Genomic DNA, 15,953 nt, shown 5'->3' on the forward strand with positions numbered 1-15,953 from the left:
ACGGTCGTTGCCATTTCTCAGAACGGTCGTTGCCATTTGAAACGGTCGATGCCATTTTTTAGCTCTGAATTACGCTCATTAGGTCTAAGAACTCAAACAGTGAACTCATGAATTTCCGTGAATATTCCCGTGTCTTTCCAAAACCTTGTTTCGTGCCATTGGCCAATAAGAGTCAAGTTACTATTTCGCAAAAATTTCTAGTTGGAGTGTTGGAATACTAATAACCAATCAAAATTGATCATATATTGTACAGCATCACATGACAAGATGGTCGACAACTTCTGACTTAGAAAACGAACTCTGTGCAACTTTTGCTGTAACCTTTTAATCGATGGCTGTGGTAAGAAGTTTTTGGTTGGTGGCTTTGCTCTGTTGCCTCTTGATTTGAGAAAATCATACGCCAGCTCTGACGTGAAAATCGTACGGAAAAAGTTATGTTTTTTGTTTAGGAACCTTCGGCTGGGACGAAGGAGTTCTTGTTCAAAGTTCTTGTCATTGGTGATCTCGGAGTTGGAAAGACCAGTATTATCAAGCGATACGTTCACCAGTTCTTTTCTGTGCATTACAGAGCTACAATATCCTTTAACTTGAAGATCGCTGAGCAAAATTTTCCATGATATTCAGCGAATGTAGTTTGTTTTTTTAAACACCTGTAAGTGACCTTTGGGTGGTCTTTCAGAGCGTTAGTGCATATTACTCCATGTACCATTTTTTTTCCTTTGTAAAGCCCACAAACCTGTCGTTTTAAATCTTTTTCTTTCTTCATTTTCTGTATATAGCAGTTATGTATGTTACATATTTTCCCACCTTTATCCAGATGTATTTTCTTCAAAAAAATGTTGATGCTTGCCTGAAGAATTTAGTCTCCTTCTTCTTCAAGTACTTGCTTGAGACTTGAGTATCAAGTCATAATCCTGTCTTGAAGCTGTACATTGTTTAAATTTATGGCTTCGTTTTACCTTAATTATGTGTACATTGGAGTGGATTTTGCCCTAAAGGTTATCAAGTGGGACCACGATACACTAATTCGTCTTCAGCTATGGGATATTGCAGGTAGAGTATTATGTTCAGTTCTTATATTATTATTATATTTTGAAGAGCAAAGGTCTATCCCCTGGAGGTAATATTTGAGTGCAATCTCTAGAAAATCTCTGTGTGAAAACCACAACATTCCCATCAATGGCAAGTAATCTTTGGATCAGCTGCTACATCACCCCTTCATTCAGCTGAAAACTACTCTTTGTTTGCCCTCCAAAATTTTGCATAAGTATTGTTTTTATTTTCTCTTGGGACCATTGTAAGTCCCAGGAAAAACTGGAAACAATGCTAATGCAAAATCTAATGGAGGGAAAACAAAGAGTATTATGGTATTTTTTAAAGTAGTGTATTGCAGAATACCCAGCCACTTATTTGCATATGTCAGGCACCTATTGTTATATGCGTCCTACTTCCTCTTGTTTACAATAGTGGCTGGGTATTCTGCAGTAATATTCGAATAATTATTCAAGCTGTGGATATATGAAGTGAAGTTTCTAAATGGAAGTCATTTTTTTATGCTGAAGTTCCTTCATTAACCTCTATAATCTTTCACAGAGGAATTAAGGAGCTTCATATCCACAGTTTAAATATTTAGCTTTCACACAGAACACCCAGTTAACTTTCAGCTCTGCAGTATATAATACAAATTCACAGACCTGACCAGCTCCTACATGAGTTTGTATGGCATAGCCATTTATAGTGCAATCACAAAGATTAGGGGATTTCACATGGTAACCAGCTTGAATACTGCATTAGAGGGTCGCGCGTATCCAAGATATGTTGATAAAGATAAGTAACTGCATTCAAGGTAATTAAGACACCCAGACCTGTTGCTGACTTAGTCACAGTGAAGAAGACTGATTACAATTGAGAGGCACTAAGATGCTCTCCTTACCAAAGGTAAAAAGGACCAAGCATGGTCTTAAGTCATTTCACTATTTTGCTGCAAAGACCCAGAATGTGCTACCAAGTGCAATTCGCACCAAGGTTGGCACAAGAACATTTCTTCATGATATTCGTCACCTAAAATTTTAAAAATGTTAGTTTTGGATTTCTTGTTTTTAAGTGTATTTTTATTGTGGCATACTGTTTTATGTTTTTGTTGGTCGTGGGCTTCCTATAAAGCAGCTTTCAAGGCTTGACATTGCAACCAATACTGTTGCATTTGCATTTCTTTCAATCTGAAGATAGCGTAATTGTAGCATAATTTGGCTGCAATGTTACATGCACAAGTCCATTCCTTCAATCATTTACCATTTTCAGTGGTTTCTTTACACCCAAGTGATGCAGGCTCATTTTGTTTTGCTAAACCGCTGACACAATGCAGCGCGACAAATTTGTGACTAAAATTTGCGAAATTGCGACTAAATTTTCATATGTTCCTGTTGCAATTTAATTGCGACTTCATTTTTTCCTTAATTTCAAGCCCTGGCTTACAGCTGTACTACTACTACTACTACTACTACTACTACTTACGTGGTGATGATCAGTTTAACCCATTCATCATTCACTCCTCAGTCCCCTCAGGACACCCTCACTCCCAGGGGTCAGTGGGTTAAGTTCAGTTCAAGCCTAGAATTTGTCGAAGCATCTGCTTCAGTTTTGTCGTTTCCCTTAGAAAGTTGACATTTGAGTTTCTTTAACGGTTTTGTCTTTCAGTGTGTGGCTTTAAAAGGTTTCTGAAGTTCAGTCCTATTATTATTGACATAGTACACTAATCCGCAAAATTCATTGGCTTATGTGGGAGTCTTAAGCAAGCCCGAGAAAATGAACCATGGCGGATGGACCTAAAAAAATCTTTAGTCATTTAATTTTAAATGCCTGGAAAACATTTTGTTTACCATTTGTCATATCACACATGCATTTTTCAATGCTCTCCATTTTTCCCTTTCCATCTCAGTCCTCTCCTCTGTGATTATCATCATTGTGTGCACAATGCCTTTGGTGTGTTCAGGTTGTTTACTTATTATAATAATGTCAATGTTATCTTTATCACCACTTTTACATTGTTATTCTTCTACCACCCTCCTCATCCTGACATTATTCACCTTAATAGGCATCAGAACTGCCTGAGGAAATCGTCTTGCTAAAATAATGTCGCTGTAACTTTAATTTACTGATTCTTATTATTTATTGGATGCAGGTCAAGAGAGATTTGGCAATATGACACGGGTAAGACCCAGTTTCATTTTCTGCTCTATTAATAACTATTATTGGAAAATGCACATGTAGGGATGTTACAACACAACTTCTGTCTGTAGCTGCTTACTGCCATTTTCATAATTCTGTGGAATTTCACCTTCAAGTGCTAAGTGTCAAAAGTTCTGCATTTTGGCTTCCATCATCAAATTTCCAAAAATAGCTGGGAAGAGCAAGTCTCTGCCTCTGGAAAGTAAATTGGAGTTTTTGTTTAGTTCACAGCTTGAATACCATTGAGACATCTTTTTAGAGGTTTTTCAGTAAAACAATTTGTATGGATTCCATCGCTTTCCATCAGCGTCGAGTTCGAATGTAGGAATGTACTGTGGGAACCAAAGATGCCGATTGGTAGGTTATGTCGCACTTCAGTTGATTTCGGCATCCTTGGTTTTGGGTCAACTCTCAGTTTGGCGTCGGAAGTTTAGTTGATGGAAACCAAATTGCCGTTTGGCTCCTTGGCACTTGAAGATGAGAATCCACAGAATTATGAAAATCACAGTAAGTGGTAGCTGACAACTCTATTAGTGCTGATGCTTAATGTAGACATCATTATTTTTGGAGATATTATTGGTTTAAATAAAATATTTTGTCTTGAAATGAGATGCTTTTTGGTTTGACTGAAACTTTATGACTAAGGCATTTCTCATGTTTCATAAAAGTAGTTGAGCTCAGAAAACTTCTGAACTTCAAACTGACGATGCATCAGACAAGGGCTATTCTGACCAATTTATAGACTTATTCTTTGGAAAAATTGCAGACAAAGATGTGGAGAAGAATACGAAAACTTGTTGCTGTGCTAGTCCTTAGAATTTTCCAGTGTCTTACTCTGTTTCTAAAACATTCTTCTCCCTTAATAGAGACTGTCATTGTTGTTACTCTGTCTAATGCCAGATGGAAGTGGAAATGGAATTTATTTACCCAGTCACAGAACACCTTAAGAGCGCTCAGAAGCTCGTTCAACATTTGTCTGTTAAAATTTGGCTGTGTTGGTTTTTGAGGATCAGAGGGGAAAACCTGAGTACCTGGGGGGGAAACCGGAGAACCTGGGGGGAAAACCTCTCAGAGCAAGGAGAGAACCAACAACAAACTCAACCCACATGTGATTTTACTTGCCAGTTCAGGGGTGATAGGATATTATATTCATGTGACATTGCCTTAATTTAAATACAAATGCTGCAAATTACTTATGCTTTACTTAACTGTTGAGACCACGACCTACCTAATTATTATTTACCATTTAATATGTATAAGGAAATTGTATCAGCATTCATGAGCACTTTGTTTTCATTATTTACATGTATGCAAACAAGGGACGTTTTGAAGGTCCTCAAAATTACAGCTCATGCAATTTAAAAACTTTCAAATCGTCAAAAGCGACCATAAATCACAAAATAACTCCATCGCTGTGTTACCATATCAACTTCCGTATTGCACTCCATAACCAATTTATGCATTATTTTGTCATTGACCAATCAGAAATGTGCCATTTTGTTGAGTATTTAATAAGCCTGTATACTGTATGTAGTCAATGTACAACCAGGTGATATTTTGACTTATAAAAAACAAAAACAAAGTTTGTATTATTAAGGTAAATATTGTCTTAGTGTTGTACGTGTAAGAGAAACCCAGCCGCAGGGGTTGCAATTTAAGATCTAGAACACGTACAAAGCATCTGGCCTCGATCGGTTGTTCAAAAGGTGGATAGCAATATCCACTGGATAAATCACTATCCAGCAGATAAACACTAGCAAAACCCGATTGAGGTATCTAGTGGATAGTGATTTATCCAGTGGATAGCGCTATCCACCCTTCGAACAACTGAGGCCTGGTGGACAAATCCAGAGTTAATCAACTGCAGGATGTAGTAGATCAAACAAGCTTTAGGGACAATTTGACTTCAACTACTGACAATTACAATAGACATTTTTAGCAAATTTAATTGGCCAATAAACTCTTCAATGCAGGTACCTGGCTCTTATCACAGCCCCTTTACTTTATAGCAAACTACCTAATGGAGAATGTGAGTTCATAAGATGGCAGGCTTTGTCACTGTGACAGCAATATTATTTTCTGCATATCACTGTGATATTGATTAGCTTGGTTCTGAGAAAGACATAGTTAAGATCTTACAACTTGATAACAATCATGTTAAATTTTTTAGGTGTATTACAAAGAGGCTGTTGGAGCATTCATTGTGTTTGATGTCACCAGAGCATCCACATTTGAGGCGGTTCAAAAATGGAAGAATGATTTGGATAACAAAGTCATGCTTCCAAATGGGTCTCCTGTTCCTGTTGTATTATTAGCAAACAAGGTATAGATATATTTATTTATTTATTTATTGATCAACTGATTGTGACAATGTCCAAATATGGTCATAGCGTGCTCAATATTCGTTGTGCGTACTCAATGTATGTCCTGTCATATAAGTAATCAATCTTGTGGAATATAGCCTGATTTCAGCCAACTCGGCCTATGGCCTCATCGGCTAAGTATCAGGCAATATTCTGCGCAATTTCGCAGGATAATTGTTAAATATGTGCATAATAATGTACCACAGTTGGTTGTAATCTTGCAATCTGATAGGCTAATTTGCAGTTGTCGATAAGAGTCTAGACGATGCTGCTTGTATGCGTGCTCATGCCAACGGGTCACCCAATAGCCAATCAGAAATGCTCATTTTGGGAAATAAACCCGCCATAATGAAGTTATAGACATTTCTTGCTCCTTCTTACAGTGTCACTATCCTGGTCACGTTCTGATGTAAACATCTTTTTTGATGTTGAATACAATTCAAATGTGGTTCAGCATTGTCTGTACTCTTTTTGACAATGATATTTGTCATCACATTGCGGTCAAAATTATTTTGTTGTGACCTCACTATGCCGCACCTCGTGAGTCAGCAACATTTTGACCACTGTTATGAATCTGAATAGTATTGTCGATAAGAGTACAGACAACGCTAAACCACATTCAGCTTTTAAAATCTACAACATGCCCAAAAATGCATGAAATTAGATGCATGCCCAATTTTGATATCCAACGTGAAGCATCCATGAAATCTAAGAATTGCTACTTATTTTCCAACAAGTATTGTGAGTGATTAACCCACTGACTCCTGGGGGTTCCCTATTGACGAATAAAATTGCCTGGAGTTAGACAGAGTAAAATACTAAGTATGGCCGGTTTAGGCCAGTTTAGGCCTGGCAGTTTAGGGGTAATTTTGAATAATTTTGGAACTGGTTAAGGAACACAGTCTTTGTGATGTTAATAATAATAATAAAATATATTATACAATTACATTGTATTTTTACACAGTTAATAAATATTGTTAATAAATATTGTTATTGTCTGTATTTCAACAGTTGTGGTTCCATTTTTATTCTTGGTTTAAATTTTTTCAGACAATTTCAATTTCCTTTGTGTAATGTTCATTATCATAATCTGAAACCCAAAGGAAACTAAAAATAATATTGAACTAGTTTGAAAAATTTTAAACCTGGAAAAAATTTGAGCCACAAACATACCGGTATTCAGGCCTATACATTTACAAGTCATATTGAGGAGAAGAGCTACAGGGGGTGAATCTAATTTTGTGCATTTCTAGAGATCATTAATAATAAGGATTTTTCATTTCTTTCACAAATTGCTCTCTTGTGGTGAAGGTCATAACATTTCAAGTGCATACTGCTAATCTCCCTCAGGCAATGAGGTCAACTTGTTGGGTGTCATATATTCAACACCCCTGTACCAAGCACAGCTGAGCATCCTACTGTGTATCCTACATAGTTACATACATGTATATTTTATTGAACACATCCCTGTTTGGGGTTTTTCAGTGGTCAAATACAAAGAAATGAATACATTACAATGCTAATAATAAGAGTATAAAATATGAGCTTAGTTTAAATACTTCGTAGTAAAAGGTTCTCTGTCCATTCACAGTTTTAAATAAGGGAATGTTAAGTTAATTGTTGGGAATTCCACATTATTCCTTGGGACATAAGGCCCTGTGTGATGAACTGAGATGTTATCACCTATAGATGCCTTATTATTATTAATATTATTAATTAATATTATACAATACATGTGGCCTTATCATAGAACAAGGACCCTTACCAAGCAAGAACGATCTGAAACTTTCAGTTCAGCATTTCCAGTTGATGGCAGAGTGCTTTTTGTTGAATTATAGTTTACAATGATTCATGAGAGCACATCAGCATTACAGTTTAGTTCAGTCTAGGCATTTGGTGCTGGCTGGTTGAACTCTATACAATCATGCAGTTTGGTCGGTGCCCCATACAGACCATGTACGAGCATATTTCGAGTGTGCCATTGAGATGAGCTCTGGAGGTCACGGAATTCATTTGGCCGCCAATAGCCTTTCCCTGTCCTGTCAGTGGGTAATCCTGAAAAGGCAAGGAAGGCTAAATGGTCACTCAGTGGAAGGAGCTCAATATTCAAAGGACAAAAATTGTGTTCCTGTAAAGTTGAACAATAACTGTGTTGTCCTATTTCCTACATGTAATACTCTCAAAAGATGAGTGCCTTGTTGTGCCATACAATTCTCTTAGCAGTTTGTAATTCACATATTGAGTATATAATCTCATGATCCTCTCAGAAATGGCTTGTGATCATGCAGGCATACATAAGCTCTTAAATTTCGTTTTAATGACCAGTAAGCTCATCAACTGAAGCTACGGGCGGGCATTCATTGTGCAACTGCCAGGATTTTGTTTCTTGTGCTACAATAATTAAATTATTGCGACTTATTTTAATACTAGTCGCATTGGATAATACCCAGCACAACATACTCCTAAACATTAATAATTGTGCAATTCATTATCTCTTCATCCACTCAGTGTTAAATGGCTGATGATCCACACATCTGCTCTTAAATCTCATTGACGTAATCAAATGATATAAATAATTATTAAACTGAGACAGGCACTTCTCCTGGACAGAAAAGCAACATGGGCTGAATGAAGGTGTTATTAAATTGAAAATTTAAGATTTGAACTTACAAATGAAATAGTGTTAATATCAACATTTTGAGCTTTGCCAAAAGGAAAAAGACATTAAAATAATTTATCTTGTTTGTCGAAGCTTGTATACTTATGTCAAACATAAAACTAAGACTTCAGGAACAGGAAAAGGCCTGCAATGGATTGACATTAATTGGGTCACAATTATTTTAATAGGAAAACCATCTTTAAAACATACCAACAGACACTAATACAATGTAATATAAGTATATTTATAAAGTGAACATAATGAAGAACTCCTTAGGAGATACCCAATTTAAATGAGTAAAACTGTCTGGCTTTAGCATTGGAATTAAATCTGTAAGTGGCACTCTTAGGGGTTAATTGAACGAGTTTTTGACCAGGTTTCTTGATCTAGAAGAGGTCATTAACCTTTTACTCTCCCAGAATTATTGCATTGACAAGTAAAATCTCCCTCACATTAGCCTGATGAGTAAAATCTGTAGTTGTCCCACTTATGCTTATTTCCGTTAATTTAACTGAACATACACTGTATGAATTAAGTGGCCCATGCTGTATAACCCAATATTATAAAAGAGCTGCAATGAGATTTGCTATTTTTCTCAATGAGGATTGAGAAAATAGTTTCTACCTGCTGAGTTTGCAGATCGAGATCTTTGCTGTGAGTTCTGTCCCAAGTTTCACACTGAAAGGAAACAAAGAACTCTGACTTACTCAGACTGAGGCCCTTGGGAAAAGTAGGTTAATTAAATTTGCATACCTTTGAATCAAGGTTTAAAATGAGCATGTAAATTTAGTGGGTCTTACTGCACAAGCAGCCAACTATTAAGAAAGGCCATGCAATCATAGCATGAATACTATCTGAGAAATAGAACAAGAATTTTCTAATTTTATCCTCTTACACAACATTCAATTTCTGTAACTTAAGCATGATTTAGTGCATGAAATAATCATTTGATTACAATTTTGCGAAATGGCAAAACCAGCATTCAAAGGTCACTTTAATAGCCCATTGATTTATTGAACCTCAAATCTTTGTCCCGACCTGCACAAAACTGCATGTATATAAAAACGTTGAACTTTGCAAGTCATTAGACTTCACTCTGCACCAAAATAGAACCTGTTCCTGTTTGTTAAACAAACAATATTATTATTATTTATCTCTCAGACAGTATGTGCGCTATAATTGGCTAATTTAATGGGCTGTATTCCACAGTTTGACCCACTAAATTTGACATTTTGTTGCAATTAACATGCTCTGACTAGTAAGTTTTTCATGTTGTTCATGTTAAATGAACTTGTGAAACTTAAGCACCTATTTTAAAAAGCCAAGATTTATTCTTTCTTTGGAGTTTTGACCACATGACAGTCATTTATGGAAATTGAACCTTCCAGTCTTCACGTAGTTTCCTTTCATGCACGCCTGATTATCCTAGAGATATAATAATAACAACTGTCTTGAGCTTTAAGAGGCTGCATGTTTTCATATGTTGTTTTTTCTCTGGACTTCATGTATTTTGTCATGTTGCAGGCAAATTTTCAAAATAATTTTGTGCTTGACTTCTACAAAGAATAATTAAATTATTGTCCTACATGGTAACCAAAAAAAGGGTTACAATTTATTTAATTTCTCTAATAGAGAAATAAAATGTTAATTACAGAGAGGTATAATGCCTATAATTTGGCCCTTGGGATGTGTGATTTCAGTAAAGTTGTTTTTAGTTGAAAAAGGAATTATAGAGAATTAATATGTTTTCCAAGGTGTCAGCATTAGAATTTACTTAAAGGCACTATGCCTTTGCTGCCTATGCCTATGCCTATGCTGAGTTGTTGCCCTGTAAACAGCTAGTTCACCACACCATGCAGGTGCCTGAGTCTGCTCCATTATACTGGTATAATGATATTATTTAAACGCAGTTTATTGCAGGGAAAGTGACCATCTGTTTACAAACACATCCTTTTCCCCGGCCCATATTGAAATCCATACATGTAAATACATGTATCTTGAAGATGCCAATGGTCACATTTGAATTAAGTAATTATTGTTGAGGTCTTTCCCCGTTTGATTTTGGTAAAGAGATTTTTTTTCTCATTTCCCAGTGCGATCAAGCCAAGGAGGGTTTAGTGAATAATGCAAGCCAGATGGATGAGTATTGCTCGGATAAAGGATTTCTGGGTTGGTTTGAAACATCTGCAAAAGAAGATATAAACATTTCTGATGCAGCACAATATCTTGTGACAAAGGTATGAATTGACTTGGAGACAAACAGTGTACATATCCTTTAGTTTATTGATTTACACATCAGCTAAAGCATGTGTGTGAAACTTTATACCCCTTAAACAAACTGAAATGCGTTAAATGAATAATAATATATTATTTGAAATATCCTGTTTTAAAGATATCAACATCTAGACTTGACTAGAAAGGGTAATAGTCACATGATCCCTCTGTTGCAGCATTAATGGAAATATCCCCTATCTTAATTGGGTAATTGTGAAGAAGAGCTCCCCAAAAATCCTGTCGGCCGACTGTTGACCGACAGCTTACCGACAGTCTACCGACAGCTAACCAACAGGATACCGATCGGTTAAGAAAAAAGAAAAATTGTCGTAAAAACGAGCAGTTAACGTGACATTCTGTAATGGTGATGTATGACTCGACAGACTTCACCTACTTACCAATCAACTGTTATCAGTTGTTATCAGATGCGTATAGGATATATCACTTGCGTAATTTACAACACACCAGACAATCTAAGAATCGCATTGGAAGATAATTTAATCGAAAACTCTGCTAAAAACTCTGAAAACCATAAGCTACATGTACGTATCAATACATAGTAGAGGAGACAGACACTTTCCTTCAAATCGCCCTACAATGCAACGTGGCCTCTTATGGTATGTCATGTATGTATGAATGATGTTTACAATGTGGGCAAGTATCGCTAGCCAACGCTAAAACAGTGGACAAAAGCCACATTAGTAGTGTAAGTGCTGCTCAAGGTATCGTTATGAACTGCCTTTAGCTCTTTTCCCGTAGTTTAGAAGCAATAGACAAGTAATGCTTACGATCATTTTAGTTTGTCCCGCCGACAGGTTACCGACACGTTACCAACAGGTTGCCAACAGGTCACCGACTGTCGGCTGACTGTTGGCCGACAGTCGGCCAACACTTTAGCCTCAAACATAACACAAACTGTCGGCCAACAGTTGAGCAACAGTCGGCCGACTGTTGACCGACAGTCGGCCGACTGTTGCCCAACAGTCGGCCAACAGTCGGCCGACAGTTGGGCAACAGTCGGCCCACTCTTGGCTGACAGTTGACCGACAGTCTGCCGACAGGTTTTTTGGGGAGCTCTTCTTCACAATTACCCTTAATTGTACATGTAATTGTGATCTTAAAAGTGTTGGCAGTGTGCAATAATTTATTGTAATTTTTTATCAGTAAAATTAAAATGTTGACCCATGTGATTGGAAAATGATGGTATAATGCTGTGCAAGTGGTGAATTGTAAATGTAGAATGGTATAATGATCTGTTTTATCACTCAGCAACATGCGATAACTCGGTTCAACTAAAATGAAGACTTACACATGTATAGAAGGCTGGTGTAGAAGATGTTACAAGAAACAATCAGAACATGTCTGTATTAGATGGGACGTTCGTTTTAGCCTGAAAAAGCAACTTTTTGTAAAAACTGCTTTATTGCAGTGATTTCTGCAGTTTTAGTGCAAAAAATGTAAAAAGATCAATTTATTGAAAGAATGGATGATGAAAGACCAGTCAAAGGACTGCTGTATCAGGAATTGGCACCTAGGAGAATTAGTTGACCGCTTTTCTGCTACAGAGTCACCTGCAAAAATGCATTCACATTTGGAAAGGTTTACTCATGGAGTGCATGATTTGTGCTGTCAGTGGTTCACTTCTTGAAATGTCATCAGCAAGTTATGGCCGATATTATTTTCCTGATATCATCCTATGATACTTTCTGTGATAAAACCATATCTGTTTTGTTTTATAAACTAGGACTTAGCTGCAACAATCAAATCTGCTGTGAGTGGGCACAACATTTTGCCGAGGTCATTATTTTATTAGTTGTTGTTAGACTAGCCCTTAGCGTTTGCCCACAGGCAAGGACGCTTTAATTTGCATTTTAACCGCTTTTCCTTGACGGAAACTCGCTTAGGGTCATTTCCATGGTTACATAAAAAAGAACAAAAAAACTTCCCATGACAGTTGCTGAACTGAAAAGTACAGTGTATCTGTTCCCTGAAGTGGCTTGGCCAATCATAAAGCAGAACGTACATGTAGCTAATACACGAAGATCCCTAATTAAAATTATAAAATTATACCCTATTATTTTATCTTAAGGGGAGTCTTTTACTGTGTAACCACATCCCCAAGGGTAACATGAAACCTGAGCTGAACCAAACCAAAGCCATTTACCCTGCGGAAGGCCCCAAACCCAAGGTGTATGTAACCACAGCTGATGTTTGTTGTCTTTACTTGGTTTTCCCCCATCAAAAAGAGGGCTTGACATTAAAGTGGACCAAGCTTGTTTTGACCTGGAGATAAAGTTGTGTTATTCAATGTTCATAAGGCCTGAATGGGCAAAAACTGGGACCTCAGACTTTACTCCAGTCATTTTAATACCAGCTTCAAATTATAGACGCTAGTTTTACAGGGTTGTCAAAACTAATGCTGGTGGCCAACACAATCACTGGATATTCACAGTTTTGAAAGGGAGAAGTGATCCTTACACTTGCTGTTGAGCAATTTATTGTCTTTTAAGCCACGTACGGCTACACAAGCGATTTTTTGCTTGCGATTGTGATGCGATTTTTTTGTTAATTGTTGCATCGCCAACAAGCAATGGTGGCTACACTTGGCATCTGGCTTGTTGTGAAAACCCAAACACTGATGACATTCTTGCATCTGATTGGCTCAATAAGCCCTGGATGTGTCCCAAATTGTATCAAATGCAGGCAAAATGTTGCAATGCGGCTACACTTTCAAGTGACAAAGTTCAAGACTTTGTCATGAAAAAATTCAATTTGTTCACTTTCACGCGATTTTTTTTCTGCAATTTGTTCAGCTGTCGCATCACCTGTGGTGAGGGTGGCTAAACACGCTGATTTTCACCATGCGCTGGTTATGCAACTATTTTTTTAAAAAAATTGCATCACCATCGCAAGCAAAAAAATTCTCAAGACATGTAGGCGCAGCTTTATATAGATGCCTGAAAAATTCATAAACCCATGACCTCTGCTGTGATGCCGGTGCAATGCTCTATCAACTGAGCTATGAAGCTACTCAGTTGGGAGCAGGTCAAGTTGTTGGGCTCGTGTTAATTCCTGTGAAAGGACTCGACGAAAGAAATAAATGTATATCAATGGGATCCTGTTGAAGTCAGGTGTCTTATAAGGGACAAATTTATAATTATTTTTTGACCCATTGACTCCCATCTGGCGTTAGACAGAGTAAAATTAAATCTGGCCGGTTTAGGCCGGTATAGACATCAAAGGGTTAAATTGTCCAGGTAAGTGTTAAAGGTCACTTCTCTTTTTCATCTACATGTATAACTGGCACTTCAAATAAATTTTGTTTCTATCATAGTTTTGGCAGCTAAAATGTAGGTGTATGACAACTGCAGATCTGCGTATACATAGCTGATAAACAGTTGTATTTAAGTCTAAGCATCCATTTCAAATGGTGGTGATAAGCAGTAGGTAAAGTCTACTACAAGCCTATAGAAGGCCCATCAGGCCGGTGCTTATCTCCGGTTTCTGTAGCATGAAGCGACTAGGAGTATTTCTACTCCCCCCTGGATGGGATGCCAGTCCATTGCAGGGCTACCCCCAGCATTAAATTCTCCAGTACCCATTTATACACCTGGGTGGAGAGTGGCACCGTTAGTCAGTAAAGTGTCTTGCCCAAGAACATAACACCATGTCCCTGGCCAGGACCCAAATCCGGATCACTTGATCCGGAGTCAAGTGCACTAACCGTGATAAACAATATGTAAGTCTAATTGCCCATTTTAAAACGGTCAACTTTCGATGACTGTGATTTAGGGTTAGTCTGCAGTCTGCGGTCTGCAATCTGCAGGCACCGCTAAAATTTGCCTACTGGGTGTTAGGCACTGCTAAAATTTGCCGATTAGACGAGGTGCAAGGAGCATCTACTTTGTTACATTCCCCTTATTGTTAAAATTGTTTGCACAATCATACAATTCCACCTGCCTTGCAGTTGTAAAATGCCTCTAAATCCTGTTGTCTTCAATAATTTTATTGGTTAGAGTTGAGAGATCTTTCTTACTGCTATGTTTATTGGAGGTCTCAGGGATGAGCTTTGGATAAAGAGTAAGAGGCAAGAATTTATGCATCTGATAATATTGTTTTCCAATTTTATTCCTTGCAGATTTTGGAGAATGAAAGAGCAAATAATTTTCTGACTAGTACACAAAAGGACCCAGAGTCGATAGTGTTAACAAACGATACCGGTATATCTTCTGTACCATCAAGTGATCATAGAAACACTTCTTCTGCCGAACCACGGAAGAGTGGTTGCTGCTCATAAACAAATTTTTTCCTTTGAGGACAGCTTTATAATCAAGGTTATGTTCAATTGGGATCAGCGATATCAAATGCAAGCAATGCAGATGAAAGTGGTTTAAGTCGAAAATAAAACCGAAAAAGATGTCAAACACTTGATACCAGTAGAACATTACCTAAATAAAGTTTAAATGAAGATAGCCATCAAATCAAAATTTTTATCAACATTATTATCATTATTTTAGGGCATTATGAAATATCTCTTGTAAGCTGTTATTTACTCCATGCTGTGGTGGATGGTTGTCAAAATTTTTGAAAGCATACAATGGTTGGTGAAAAAAGGAAGTGGAGAAAGTAATAATTTTTCAGCTAAGTCGCTGAGTGTGTGCTCCCTATTTCCTCTCATCAGTCTAGCTATGAGCTTTATTTATAAAATGGAGCACTGTTAGTGGGAGAGGGGTAAAATATGTAATGTTGTGGATGTCTATATTTTCATCCCCACAATGAAATAATGAATTTTACATTACAAAAATTAAAAGCACCTTTGTGTTAATAAATAGGTTTTGAGTTGTCAAAGAATGATACAAGGTATTTCAGAAATGAATTAATCAAATACTGGAAAACAGTCAATTCTCGGTTCTCACATGACGTCACGACCGCCATGTTGGTGCCCTAAACAAAGAAAAGGCGGCCATGTTGGTGCCCCGACCAAATCCTCCGGGAATTTAACTCTATTATTATGCAAAGGCTTCCTTTTGTTTTCGTTGAAAAACATGGCTGTTGATCACGTGAGTGAAAACCAGCAATATTTAAACGGTATTGCAACTTACCACGGAAACAGAGTTGCTTCTATTCTGTTTTTATTACTGGGCAATGTTATGGTACTGTATGAAAAAACGTTTCTTTCTTTACAAGATGTTCTCTTTATTGTGATTTAAAAGGTCACCATAGCAACAGGAAATCCATAGAAAAATCCCCTTACATTTTGTCTCAAAATGAACTGGGTTAACCCCCCCCCCCCCCCCCCACCTTTTTTTGGCTGTTAAGTAATCAGTAGGCAAAGATGAAAGTTTATGCAATGTTAAGAAAATTCTCAGGAGCTGATTGAGAGCTATTTTAAATTTCCAATGACATCCACTTCAGACATTTTTTTTGTG

At 37.2% G+C, this 15,953-nt stretch overlaps 1 protein-coding gene across 2 annotated transcripts in view; it reads left to right on the forward strand.

Annotated features, from left to right (window-relative positions):
* Positions 1 to 216: 216 nt before the first annotated feature.
* Positions 217 to 15,953, forward strand: part of LOC138032386 (ras-related protein Rab-32-like) — a 16,977-nt gene continuing 1,240 nt past the window's right edge. Inside the window, exons 1-8 of one of the 2 annotated variants that reach the window (XM_068880054.1) lie at positions 217 to 340; positions 450 to 575; positions 975 to 1,053; positions 3,182 to 3,210; positions 5,399 to 5,551; positions 10,344 to 10,487; positions 12,269 to 12,321; positions 14,663 to 15,953. The exon at positions 14,663 to 15,953 is cut by the window's right edge and continues 1,240 nt beyond it. In XM_068880054.1, coding sequence (XP_068736155.1) covers positions 332 to 340; positions 450 to 575; positions 975 to 1,053; positions 3,182 to 3,210; positions 5,399 to 5,551; positions 10,344 to 10,487; positions 12,269 to 12,321; positions 14,663 to 14,696 — 627 coding nt within the window. In that variant the 5' untranslated portion in view covers positions 217 to 331 and the 3' untranslated portion in view covers positions 14,697 to 15,953. The remainder of the gene's footprint in view (positions 341 to 449; positions 576 to 974; positions 1,054 to 3,181; positions 3,211 to 5,398; positions 5,552 to 10,343; positions 10,488 to 12,268; positions 12,322 to 14,662) is intronic. The other variant, XM_068880053.1, reaches the window with a different exon arrangement.

This window comes from Montipora capricornis, chromosome 14, assembly GCF_036669925.1.
Source record: "Montipora capricornis isolate CH-2021 chromosome 14, ASM3666992v2, whole genome shotgun sequence".
Lineage (NCBI taxonomy): Eukaryota > Metazoa > Cnidaria > Anthozoa > Scleractinia > Acroporidae > Montipora > Montipora capricornis.